This window comes from Eufriesea mexicana, unplaced genomic scaffold (assembly GCF_001483705.2).
Source record: "Eufriesea mexicana isolate 0111107269 unplaced genomic scaffold, ASM148370v2 scaffold130, whole genome shotgun sequence".
Classification (NCBI taxonomy): Eukaryota; Metazoa; Arthropoda; class Insecta; order Hymenoptera; family Apidae; genus Eufriesea; species Eufriesea mexicana.
Genome location: NW_016908311.1, coordinates 545,960 through 560,454, shown reverse-complemented (window position 1 = coordinate 560,454; position 14,495 = coordinate 545,960). Strand labels below are relative to the sequence as shown.

At 40.4% G+C, this 14,495-nt stretch overlaps 1 protein-coding gene across 3 annotated transcripts in view; it reads left to right on the top strand.

Annotated features, from left to right (window-relative positions):
• The window catches only part of LOC108555166 (phosphatase and actin regulator 2), a 446,127-nt gene that overhangs the window by 123,642 nt on the left and 307,990 nt on the right, over window positions 1–14,495 (top strand). For all 3 annotated transcript variants that reach the window (XM_017910706.1, XM_017910705.1, XM_017910704.1), the window contains exons 2-4: window positions 1,191–1,355; window positions 1,469–1,567; window positions 6,300–6,662. In XM_017910706.1, coding sequence (XP_017766195.1) covers window positions 1,191–1,355; window positions 1,469–1,567; window positions 6,300–6,662 — 627 coding nt within the window. The remainder of the gene's footprint in view (window positions 1–1,190; window positions 1,356–1,468; window positions 1,568–6,299; window positions 6,663–14,495) is intronic.

Here is a 14,495-nt window from a genome sequence, read left to right as displayed (position 1 = left end):
TCGATACGATTCTCCGCGAATATTCGTCCAACAGCTGTAAACACCGTTCTACCTCGTACAATAACCCCGGAAAATAAGTTTCACTTCCGAGGGAAATGGAAGTCGTCTTTCATCGCATTATCATCGAGCGTTACCTCGCCATCTCGCTTCTCCTCACGCCACTCTTTCTCTCGCCGCCGAGAAAAGAGCAGGAGCCAATAAAACTCGGCGAAAGAATTTTTAAGAAGCTTTAGAGGAAGAATGAATTTTTCTTTGTCCTTTTTCCTCCGATAGCGAAAGACCACTGGTAGAATTTTAATACGATTTTCCTCTGTTTTCCTCAGAATTTTCCCAGTTCGTTGAATATATTATTAACATTTGTCCTGTTCCCCTAATCTCCAACGTTAATTTTTGCAACCCCGTTTGGATTTAATTCTCGCGAAATGCCAATTTTTTGGGGGGGGGGGTGCGAATGAATCATGGTTTTGATTATTCTTTTTATCGCGTTTTGTTTAATATTATCTTACAAAACAATGTGAGAAATTTTTGTGATTGCAAACAGAGGGTTCCAACGAACGATAACGAGGTTTCCGGGGTTATTGCTTCGTTATAGCAGTCGACTCGGTGCGAGGGTGGTAAACGAGATATCCGGGGGATGTTTCATCCCTCGTCGGTAACGTAGAAATTCTGTACACGTGCTTTCCTGGAAAACCGAGGAAATGCGGGGTTCGTACCCCGAGTCGATAACGCGAGGGCTGTGCAACTGCTGATGAAGCTGCACCCCTTCGTTTTACCAGCAACTGTTTCGATCGCGAATGCTACGTCAGTTTTCACCCTGACGTGATCTTTCTATGATAAAATCGTCGTTTCGTTATCTCCTATTTGCCCTTCGTCAATAAAACGCAATTCGAAAAATAACTCTTATATCTCGCATCCAAAATTGTAACAATATTTTAAATATTTTGAAAAATAATTTAGTAATATGCGAATTGAAATAAAATAATAACTACGTTAAATAATTATTTTCCCTGAAGATAATTATCGAATTCGCTTATTTCTAAATTATTTAAAAAAATATTTAAAGTTTTGTTACAATTTTGGTATCGTCCAATTATAATTCTGAAAGTAATTAACTTCCGTGGTAATTAATTTTTCTACAAAAATAACAAAGGGAAGATAATTAATCTGGTTATTACGTTTGTCTGTTGCAGCGAAAAAGCAAAATGGGGCGGCGTTGCGGACGAACAGCCTGGGGTCGGGGGCGAGGACACCACCCCTGGAGAGGAAAAGCAAATTTTCAGCCCTCGGTAGACTCTTCAAACCGTGGAAATGGAAACGAAAAAAGAAATCGGATAAATTCGAGGCTGCCTCGTTGTGTGAGTATCATTGACACGCTATTCGAGTTAGTTGATTTAAGAAACGAAGTAAATTTGCAAAGATTCATGGGTAAGCCAGGGTGTTAACCAGGGGTTGTTTCTCACGGTTGCAGCGCTCGAGAGGAAAATCTCTGTTCGAGCCAGCAGAGACGAGTTGGTACAGAAAGGAATTTTGCTGCCAGTCATAAGGTCCACTTCGTTTCCGGAAAATGGTGAGTTTTCCTCTTTCGCGTCTTGTCATCTTCATGTCCGATTCCGAATTGTCGATATCCGACGTGAAATTGAATTATTCGATATTTTATTCGTGCCAATACTTCTACGAAGACGTTTCGAGTAATTTAAATTCAAATTTCTGGTTTGCGACTTATATTATGCTTTTTACATGGAGATTGGCATTTATCGAAGTTTTCGTTGCTTTATTAGATCCCTTATATATATTTTATCTGCTTGATCCTCTTCTGGGATGAATTTATTAACCTCTTCAGCAACGAATTTTTTAAAGTGGAAGAAAATCTATTTAATTTTGCTTTTTATTTGTTTTTATTTATTTTATATATTAGATAATAATTCAATAAATATTCGACGACGTTTCTTCTTTTATTGTTGAGGGATTCTATGGTAGTTTAGCTGATTTTAATTTTTTCTTCGCTTATAATAATCACAATTTTAAAGAGAATTAACGTACACGTACGTTTTAGTGTTTCTGAAGGGGTTGAACTTTATTAGTATTTATTTAGAATAAATTAGGATGATGAAACAGTAAAATCGATATTTTTGACAGGTATTTAAATGATTACAAATAGTAATTTCCCTAAATCCAAAGAAATTTTTATAAACTCTTCACTATCTCAAGGGTGGTTGTGCAACTCGAATTAAAAAATGTCGATGCATGAAATAAATATTGATATTCATCTGCCATTTTCTATATTTAATTCCAAGTTGGTGTGTACCAAGTATATCAATCTTCTGAAATCTGAAGTAACATAAGCGAGCTTCGATTTACCCTTACCACCCCCTGTTATCTCAATCTCCTCTTCAACCACCCCCTTATCTAATCTATAACAACTCGAAACGTCGCGAACAACCATAAAGCAACTCCATGGAATCACAGAACCCATATCCACGTACACGAACATCGTGAAACTCGACACAACCAGTGGGGTATCTGAAAAGTTTCCAATTTCGAGTCACCTCCAGACGCGACCTCCGCTTAACGAAGTTTTATGCGAATGGACAAATTCGCGAATTTCCGAGCAGGAGTGTCTGGTCCCGTGGAAATTGTCTAGCCTCTGGCTGATCAGGAAATAAGGACCCACGGTCTGCGGGTTGAAACGAGACGCGAATGGCAAGACGTAATGTCGAAGAACGTAATTTGGTTTCGCGCTCGTTATCGCGCAGACGTGGACTCAATTTCCGGAATAGCGGGACACGTGGTCCCTCCGTTTTATGGGAACCTGGACAATATCAAACACGTACCTGATTTTCAGAATGTTTTCTTTCCTAAATTATTTTCGAAGCCTCTTCTTTCTGGAACGCCTTTTTTGAGAAGCTAATTTTTCAAATTATATTTCCAAAGCTTCGAATTGAAAATTGCTATCACATATGGAGATTTAGAAACAGATGATTAGGGTTATTATAAACATGGTTGGATTATTATAAAATCCCAAATTTTAGAAAATTCTTTCAAATTTCGAAAAAGGAATATTTAGTTTACCATGAGACGATAACAGAACTGTCGTTCTTACCGACAGCAGTGATAAGATAATTCTCTACCGGAATTAGAGTACTGTCCTTTCTTCTTTTTGAATTTCAGTATCGTCGTTATGAAATTGTAAGTGCACCCAACTCGAGGTCACGGTTGAAAATGAGCTCCACCACTACACTTCGCAGTCTTTGTAACCTCGGTGAGTGCGACCTTACCGAGGTCACGCGACGACACACGATCATACCATGGATTCCATGGATACCAATGATTTTTCCCTCGTACTGGCCAGCGATTTGTTAACATTTTTACCTGCAGGGTAAATCGATGCCTCTGGCAATTCGTTGCAAGGAATGCAATAATTTATGCATTGTTTCCACCAATCAGAACTGCATCTACACTTGTGCTCCTCTGATTAATAGATACTCTCCGTTTGCCGTTACAATACCCGTTCAACGTATTTTCTGTCCCACAACTCGGGACTGGTATTGATTTTCATACTCTTCAACAGCTCGCAGCATTATTCATATTTCGCATTCTCTTCCATGCGCTCAAACGCGCTCGAGTTCGAAACATCCTCGCTGCAACTGGAGAACCGTAATTTCTGATTAATCACTGTCCTTTCAAGGACAGTGTATTCAGGAAATTTAGCAAGCCAAGCTTAAGATCCTTCGTGTCTACGTACTCGAGGTAAAATTATTAGTCGACGTTCAAAATTGCTAATGAATTATTGATTACGTTTGTATCACCTAGCTCGAACGTGTGTTTTGCGGCTGGGTATGAAAAATGGTCCCTTCACCAGAGTTTTGAATTTGTTTCCCCGGTGATTAATGATTCAGCGTTCTCGAAATCCAGCTATTTCGAGTTTCAAATATTTCCAAAAAAAAGAAAATAAAAATGAATAAATAAATAAATGGTAATGGAGATGCAAAAGGGATTCATTTCATTCACTTTATTTTTGAGTATACCTCTAAAATTCATTTTTCTATTTCCAACAATAGAGTTTACTACACGGGGTTAAAAGATTAGGAATGTCTCCTTGACGAGCATGATCTCGAAAGCAAATTACCCATTCTCGGTATGAATTATCGAGGACGAAACGTTTACTCCACTTGTGGCTGGATCATTGATCTCAGGCTGGTATGCGCGCCGTAGAAGTAGAAGCACGCTGTTTGTCGTGACTTTCTTTCTTCTCAGCTGTTACTACCGTTGACAGAGATAACACCGTTGCTGGTAGAAAGATGAGGATGTTGACGTAGAATGTAGAAAACGCGGATCCCCGACACCTTTTTGCTGCGCGTTGCAATCTTGTCTCTGGAAGGTTGGTTAATCCACGGAGACAGGAAAGGTAGATCGTGCCATTCTCTACGCTGTGTAGAAGGCTCAAACACGCATTGTGTTTACACGCGAGGAATAAAAGATGAAGCTGCCTGGCCTGCGAAACGAGCCTCCCCGAGGGTAGAGCCATTCGTATCTGCCAGATCGTTTTTATTTATATCGCGCAACTTTATTGCAAGGGTTGCTTTAAATAAATTTTTTAAAACGGCCAAGCGAGATTACGTGGATGATTCGAGGCTTAAGTTTAAAAAAGGGGCGCCATTTTATTTATGGCGCGGAGAGAAGGAAATTGCTTCGTTGATAATTAAGTTAATCTATTTAGAGTTTAGGGGTGTATTTAGTTAAACGTCAACGTTGAAGTTGGGCAGAGTTACTTAAGATATATAGATCTTGGCAAAATTAATTTAAGGAAGAGAGGTAATTATACTGGGTGTCCTATATTTAGCGTTATAATAGTGTTATATGGGCTGGAGAATAATTTGTTAAAGAATAAGTCTGAAGAGTGTCAAGCTTTATTGACAGCACATAGCTCTTCTTGAGGAAATTAATATTGGGAAGACAAGTATCTACACAGGGTGTCTTGTCTCTGGTACTCCAGATGGTCATCCTACACTGATGAAGAAATGAAAGAGCAATATTGTGTGTCGATGAATGGAAATCTATCGTTAGATTTGTGACAGTCTTTCATAGTCACCCCTTGTTAAGACGCTTCAGTTTAGACTTGATCATCTAAACAATAAATGCTCGATTTCCTAACCTCTCACTGCCTTATATTCTTCTATTATCCTGTTCCAATATGTACCACTACGTACCGTTTCCAAATTCTTCATTATTCTTCCCAACTTTCTGCCAATTCTCTTAACACGTTCAGCCCGGCGCCATATTCCTGTCCTTTCCAATGTCATTTGCCCATCTAAACAATAAATACTCGATTTCCTAACCTCACACTGTCTTATGTTACTCTGTTATCCAATTCCAATATGTACCACTACGTACTGTTTCCAAATTCTTCATCATTTTTCCCAATTTTCTGCCAATTCTCTTAACACGTTGAGCCCGGCGCCATATTGTTGTTCTTTCCGATGTTACGACAATTATTCAACGCTATTCGCAAGATGCAAGACAGCCAGAAATTTGACTAAAAAGGTCGTCACATTTTGTAATACACGCAAAAGCAAACTATATTTTTATTTACAGTGTTTCAATAAACATCATTAAAATTATTGTATTTATTTTTTAACTTTGATACTGTCGGTCTCTAACAGAGACTGACACCGGGCTCAATGTGGTAATCCGTTCCTTAACCCTTTCACAGTGTGGTAAAATTACAAATTCAGGTCCAAAAAATGTAAAGAAAAGTGTTCCATATGTATCTTGTTAGTAATTAGTTCGTGCATAGTACTTGACACTCTGCCCGTGACTGTCAATATGATAAACTGTTCGGTACTTGACGCTCTGCCCATGACTGTCACGGGATAAACTGTCAATGAATTAAATCTTCCTTTATTTCCACACTGATCGCGATGGATATCCAGTCTCGATTACAACCTCCTTGGTACCCCAAACGTCGTCATTACGATTGGCCCATCCCACCAACCCTGTCATAATCATTCCACCCTCAAATCCACTTCCGTTAAACGCATATCCAGCTAACAACCACGCAGCCCAACCCCCTTCGATTATACATCTCCGTGCAGCGAACCAAATCGATCTCGCAGCCCAAGAAGCCCAGTCGAAAATAGTCGAGCTTCCGAACGCGACGTGGCGAAATAACTGAACCATCGATTGAACCCTATCCAGACCCATCTGTGGAACAGCAGACGCAGCCGTGGAGCTGTAGCAGACACCGTAGCCGCGTTCATTAATATTCCTGCTAACGGTGGCCGCGCGTTGCTCGTTTCCAGAGACGGCGGGCGACTCGCCCGATGGCCAGAAGCCGCCGACGCCGCAGCAGACGCCGCAGCAGCAGCAGCAGCAGCAGCAGCAACAGCAGCAACAGCAGCAACAACAGCCGCAGCAACAGCAGCCGTCCATCGTTGGGATCGGGACCGGCGGCGGCGGCGGTGCCTGCACCCCGGCAGCAACACCCACGTCGGCCGGAAACGCGCAGCAATCCCAACAATCCCAGCAAGTAGCATCGGCCACGCCGACCCCCACGACTGCCAATCCGCATTCTACAGGACCGCCCAGCAATCAACCCTCGCCGCATCCCTCGCCGCTTTATCCGGGGATTCCGCAGGCCGGCCAGCCCAACGGCAGCACGCAAGGTAAGATGCAAATGTCGATATGATCCGCGTGCAACGGTGCTCGAATTTCGCGGAGAGACCGTGCCGAGGACGGGGATGGGGTGCCTGGTATCGTATCCGACCGGGGTTCGAGGTCGGTTAGGGGTCTTACGGTCAGCCGAATCGATACCGGTGTTTGATGTTCGACGAGAGGGGGCTTCATTGGCCGGTGCAGCCTCGTGATGGTTTTATGAGATAGGTTAGGGTCGATGATGTCGACGGGGTGGGCTGACTGCTCGCGAGGGGACTGAATGGAGAGATGGTTGTTTAAAGGGTGGTGTATGATTTAGGAGGATTTAGAGGTCGGGTTTAATTCAACAGGTGACGAGGGTGGGTGAAGACCATGCGTGCTTTTTCGGTTTTGGGGTGGTGGTTTGAAGAGGGTCGCAGGGATATTAGGGTGCGATATTAGGACGAAAAATAGAGGAGTCTTGCAAGTTAATTTGGGATCCTTTTTTAATTAACGCTAGGTTTACTGACGCTATCTGTATACCTATTTCTAAGGACACCTGTAAAATTGGCAGGTAAATCCACGTGCCTTTTTTTTAACGATTAGTTTAATTTAGAAACAATTGTATATTGTATTAATAGTCTTAATATAAGTTAACTAAATCTGTTACCATCGTATAATTGGAGCAATCCTTCCGTCAAATTCACGGGTTCCGTAAATCTAGTGTTAAGAATAGACCTACGTGTCTTTCTAACTGGACAGAAAATAAAGGGAAACTGTGCCTTACATCGTGCAAATCTTTCTTACAATATGGTACTTTAATTATCATTTGATTTGATATCAATATACTTAAATTTTGTTACCATAAATCACTCGGGAATCTTAATATGGAAGACCAAACTGTATCTTACATCACGAAAACCTTTGTTACCATATGTTACTTTATCTATCATGCGATTTAATATAAATCTACGTAAATTTTATTACTATTGTAAAGACATGGGTGGTGGTTAAATAATACTAACTATTTATTAGTAATAAAACAATAATACGATATGTGGTGACGATTAAGCCTACGAATATAGATATATCAACTACAACTACAACTTAAGATTACAACTCGATTCAACAACACTATTACAACTCAGCCTGTTATAACTAAAATACAACTTTCTTCCAATCACTCTTCCCAAGAACTCTTCTTAAGAACTCTACACATGAACTGTCCGCTAACCACTTTTGCCTTCCTTTATATCTTCCCCAAAAGCCTTCCCCAACATGACCAACTATGGTCATGCTAAGGGGTTTTTCCGACCGACATGGTCCTCGAACCCTCGGCGACCTTCCAAACTAAAGTCACCTATACACGAGATGGAAATCCTGCGATACTACACTATAAATCACTCGGGAGCCTTGGTATCTAGGACCAAACTGTGTCTTATATCACGAAAATCATCGTTGCCATGTGTTACTTTAATTATCATTATATGCGATTTGGTACAAATCTAGGTAAATTTTGTCACCATAAATCACTAGGGAATCTTGACATGGAAGATTAAATCTCTCGTGCTATCGGCTCGAGGTTTTAAACATCCGTTCGAAAGGTAAATTGCAGCTCCTCAGGTGTGGACGAGCGTGTCAAGATGTAGAGGTAGTTGCAAAAGAGACGAGGGAAATTATAGCCCCGTCCCCGTAGTATCTAATGCGAACACGCACAATGGCGCGAGCACAGGCGTTGACCTAATTACCAGGAATCACGTGCTAGAGGCGGCATTAATGGGCTACCAAGTATGATCGTGGTATGTCGTGCTGCATCACGACCGCTTAAATATCTCATGGAATCTCCGTCTCGGCCATTCGAATCGCGCGATAACCCTGACAACGTTAAATCATTCGTGTCCAATTAATAGCGAATGTCAGACGTGTGCATTTTCGAACTGGTGTTTCATTGTTGGACGATACATCCGTGTACGAAGAAACTCTTGCTATCGGGTCATCCATGTCAGCATTAGAGATATACTCTTCGAGCTTTCAAACTTCAAAATTCATTTTATCTAAACGCGAATTTTATTTATTTATTTAAAAAATAAAAGAAATGATTTTGCGTGGAGGAAAGATATTTCCTACCCCTATAATTTAGGGGTAGTTTGGAGAACGTCTTTCGCAAGAATAATTGGCAGGAATTGGTAAATTTATAAAAAGTTTTAGGTTAAACGAAAAATAGAGATTTTGAAGATTATTCTGAATTTTGGATGGATGACTATGTACTTAACACGTTGACTGCCATGGTGGTCATCAGTGAACGATGCTTGTCTCCTTGGTAGGGTCATGGTGGTCACCAGTGTCCGGAAGTACTAATTTTTTTAATTTATAGATAGATAGATAAATCTTTGTTATTTTCCTATTGAATTATAAGGGTTTCGCCTCTTCTTATTCCCCGTACATATTGCTTATTTTATATAAAATATATAACTACTATAACAACAATACAATATAAAACGATATAACAGCCTATGATGCACTAACCTAATGATGCAATAACCTAACCTAACCTAACAATAACATGCTCTTATTTACACATCCAATTTCTTTAATTTATATTTCTTTTATTTCAACCAATTTTTGAATATTTCAACAACATAAATAAATAGAGAACTCTGAATGGAAGACATTAATAATTTGCATCCTTGTCTTTCCCCATATTGTTTAATAATGTTATATTATTTAATATATTTAATATATAATGTATTATTTTTATATCATATATATTATTTATATTATTACATATATCATAAGTATAATGGAAATTTTATCGTGGCCCCTTGAACGTACCATGTAAATATTGAATGACAGTCAAAGTGTTAATTGAAAACGTTGAACATTCGCAAAAAAATTGGTAGACCTCTCGCTAAATCGCCATTTATATTACTGTTTTCAGAGCGCTCGTTTCTCCATCTTATCCTAACATCTAAAATCCTCATCCTTATAACCAGCTTCCATAAATTCGTCCTTCGAATAACTTTGCCGCTTCGACAAACACGTCATTCTAGATCCCTGTATTTAATCCTCCTAGCCTTTTTACTCGACAAATATCAACACGATTCATCTTCAATCTTCTAAATCTCGTTTCTAAAATCCAGAGTGCAAAATCCATTTGCACTCGACAATTTTTTGGCTAGAGAAGAGTAGAAAATCAAAGATTCTTTATTAACCCTTTGGACTCGAAGATTTTTTCGTTGCGAATATGCAATTCGAAGCTCTTTTCAAGTTTTTATAAGCTTACTGACACTCTTTATGCTAAAATTAAAAAAAGAAAATCGCGAATTTGCGCGTGAAACGAAGGAATAGAATAATTTTACTTCGATGTTCTTAGTATAATTATCATCATTCGTTATCTAAGTTATAGCATTAAAACAAACGGTGACTGAGAGTCACCTCTCGAGTGCAAAGACTTAAAAAACTGACGATACTTTTTTCAGCAGTAAATAAAGAATTGTATAATAATAGAATTGTAGAATTATTTGATTTCGATGCCTTGCACACTGTTACATTACATTAAATTTGATATATTAATTAATATCGATTTTGCAAATTTTATGAAATGGTGACTGAGAGTCACCTCTCGAGTGCAAAGGGTTAAAAAACTGACGATACTTTTTTCAGCAGTAAATAAAGAATTGTACAATAATAGAATTGTAGAATTATTTGATTTCGATGCCTTGCACACTGTTGCATTACATTAAATTTGATATATTAATTAATATCGATTTTGCAAATTTTATGAAATGGTGACTAAGATTCACCTCTCGAGTGCAAAGGGTTAAAAAACTGACGATACTTTTTTGAGCAGTAAATAAAGAATTGTAGAATTATTCGATTTCGATGCCTTGCACACTGTTGCATTACATTAAATTTGATATATTAATTAATATCGATTTTGCAAATTTTATGAAATGGTGACTGAGTCACCTCTCGAGTGCAAAGGGTTAAAAAACTGACGATACTTTTTTGAGCAGTAAATAAAGAATTGTAGAATTATTCGATTTCGATGCCTTGCACACTGTTGCATTACATTAAATTTGATATATTAATTAATATCGATTTTGCAAATTTTATGAAATTGTGACTGAGAGTCACCTTTCGAGTGCAAAGGGTTAAAAATCTTCGAAAATCTCTATAGAATGCCACGAATCACACCCTGCACCCTACGCCAGCTAAGTGGAAATCTTTGCACAAACGACACCGGATCCCGGTCTCGTCGTATCGAGTTCTTCAATCCGAAGGAACGGTCCCCGATCTTTCATCCCCTATTTCGCGTCCCATATCTGACCATCGTCCGAGCAGGCGATCGTCTTTCCCCCGCGGTCTAAAAGGAAGCCGTAAAATCGCGTTCATCGCGCGATCGCGTAACGCGATATCATCGGAAGGATTCGATTCCTCCGCAACCCCCCATTTTTCCTTCAACCCCCTAAGTCTCTCGAGATTTCGCCGCGCGACTCCTTCGTCGCCGGGCTACCTGTTGCGATTCGCGAATTTATTTCGCGCCGCTCACCCTTGCTCGACGTCTTCGATCCGCTTGTTCGAGGCAGTCGGGGTTGGCAGGGAATTCGAACGAGCGTGGAGCAATTTGCATGCGGGACGAGTCGGTGATCGCGACATGGGATTACGCGGGACAATTCAGTCGTGGACGCGTTACGCGCGGATTATATTGCTCGGTGCAGCTGCTGGGTTGTTAATATTACGAGGAATAGAGAGAGGATCTTTCCTTTGAAAATTTGACCGTCTTTAGTCAGAGTTTCATTTTTCCTGAAGGAATATCGCGAAGAATTAACACGTTGCGTGCAACGTGTACCACGAATGGGTGGTGCTAATAGTAATAAACTTATAAATAAATGGTACACGCAGACATATTTATTTAATACGTTGAAAATATGTTTTATGGCAAATTTGATTCTGAAAAATTATATTTTCACTGAAAAAATGAGGCATTGCACAGAATACAGTATAGAAGAATATATTAACCATTAACGCTCCAAGTGTGCCTCTCAGGCACCACCGATGGTGCCTGAATTATAATTAATACAAATATTGTAATCAAAATTATATTACTTCCGAGATGAATAAAGATTGTTCGGAATAACTTTGATATTATTATTTACGCGTCATTGTAATATTTAAAATTTGACACCTAAAAACTTGCAAGTCTATGATGAGAATAAGTTGGAGTTGCCGGTCGATATTCATAATTAAAAGTCGGAGCGTTAAGGGTTAATATTAATATAATACTTATACAAGGGGGGCTGATGCCGAGAAAACGGTGTAGCTCTTTGGAAATGGTCTATATTGCTCTGGGCTCACCAACGAACTAGAACTTTGACAGCCCTAGTCCACACATCGTGGTCCACGTGTCCACGAGTCATAGGGGTTGGTGCTAAAGACACGAACCAGGCCCCCATTGACTCGGGACCCTCGATGTCGCTAAGAATGGAAAAATGGTTTTCTTCATAACTCCGTATTTCGTATCTTACATTCCCATCTCTTTCTCCTTTCTGTCATTCGTGGTTGCTTTGTTCGATGAACACAGGAGCACAGACTGCATCGCGTAACGTCAAAGGAGAAGATCCTCTTTTGAAACTCGAAGCGAACGGTGTTTGATTTCACGATCAGACAATCTTCCGTATTTTTCCTCCTTAATGCACTTGCTGAGAAAATTTCTTTGCCTTGATATTCGTCTACAAGTTGTTAAAATTCTGTCATATTTAGTGTCGCTTATAGGGATGATTCTGTCAATGGATTGGTTTAATTCGGGTTAATACCCTCTTACAAATTTAAAGATTCCCATAACCTGTACAAATTTCATCACGATCCCGTGTTATCGGTGCTTGCCACTCCAAAACCACCCCGTTTAAAAAATTCAGGAACAAAATCTCCATCGAAATACTCGTCTGCTAACAATTTCACGAACCCCTCGGTATTTCGTGTCTTCCACTCGTGATACCTACCCTAATCGAATACCTCGTATTCCGATATTTATCACCGAGCCTAAAATTCGAAATTCGCGCGCTGGCGCTTTTCTCGAGAGCATCGCGAACGAGAAAATGAAGAATACTTCGGAATCGAGATGAAACGTCGGATTTCGTCACTGCTGCATCGATCCGACGCCATAGAAATGTTTCAGCTAGGCCCTCTTCGGATCCGCTTCCTAGCTAAACACGGAAAAGACGAAGAACCCCTGAGGACAGAGGGGGGTTGGCAGGGAACGGAGGATGGGGTGAATTAAGCGGTCGCGATGGAGGCTGTGGGACGGAAAAGGGTGCAAACAGAGGATAAAACTTCGTACAGACTGTGGGGCTGGGTTAGCGTATGCTCCTCGTCTGTCTCGTGGCAAGAACCATGGGAGCCAACGACGATCGATACGCTTCTCTGCGTACATTGCGAGCTGAAGAGCCTACCAGCCGTCTATCCTCTCTCTCTCTTCCTCTTTCTCGCTGCTTTCCTCTCTGTTTATTTTTATCCTCCAGTTTTTCACCTTCCCTCGCGCGTTCCAGGGGAAACGTGTGCTCGGAAGGATCGAAAAATGAGACGGAGACACGACCTCGTTAGATAACTGCGGCTTTCTAACTTGCCTCGACAGGGTCCTGGAATTGTGGTGAACGGGCTGGAAATGACGGCAGCTGGGGTGGATTTAGTATTTCGGGGATGTTCATTGCTAGTGGTGTTCATTGTTAGCAACTAGTAGGAGTACGCAAGGAGGATTGATACGCGAAGGTGGTTGTACGAAGCCGGTCTTTAGATTTCTTCGTTAATAGTCGAATTACCGAGCTGGGACCTGTTACGATAATATACATGGGGTACAATGTATGACGAAGTATAGGTATGTGAGATGAATGTGAGAAGGTAATGCAAGCTTCGATTAAAGGCTTTAGACACTTTATTTTAATTATTCCTTTGACTGCCACGCCGAAATCACGTTTAACTCAGGACATCATGGGAGTATTTTTATTATTCAAAGCATATAATGGCGAAATGATAATAAATTAGTGATATAAGACAACATTCTTACCCAATAGAGCGTTTGTGTTATTGGTGATCACGGATGACCACTGTGGCCTCCTTGGTAACGATTGACAATCGACTCGCTGTCAATTTTCATTCAATTTTTGCAATTGTAAGCTGTTCAAACGTTCCGGTTACCAATGACCACCTTGGCATCATAAGGGAAACTATGGCCAGTCATATTTGACCAACGTGGCAGTCTTAGTATTAACAAATAACGTCTCCACTTGTCTAGCCATCGTTATTTATATATTGCCGCTCGTCAGCCATTGTTATTTCGCCTGTATAACGTCTTCCACGACTACACATCGGCCATTACCAAGTCGTGGATAGGTTACAACCCTTGTCGATGTTCAGCCTAACCTGTTTCCCAGGTATGACGTAGATATCACGTTCCTGTTCTTACTGGGGTTATCGTTGTTTTATCTTCATTTTACTCCGTCAAAGGCATCAACGTATTTTCAAAAATTTCTAAAGTAGTATTTTTCAAACGACTCTCTGCGTTAAATTACACCCTAGAAAATAGCTTCCATCTTCGTCTTCGTAAGAATTGCTCCTTGACTCTCCACAAGAGGCCTAGGTATATCGATCCTCCTAAAATTCCACCTAACCACTGTCATAAACCTCACGATTTTTTACCAAGGCCCCGAAGACAAATTCTCTCATGCACCATAACCACCTGTCCTCGAAAGAGATGAAAATCCCACGCGAGAAATGTCGCAGGCTGGTTTCAAGGGCCTTCGAAATTCGAAGGTCTCCGCCGTTACTACCCCTATCATCTCTAGACCTTCTCCGTGATGAATCGCGGC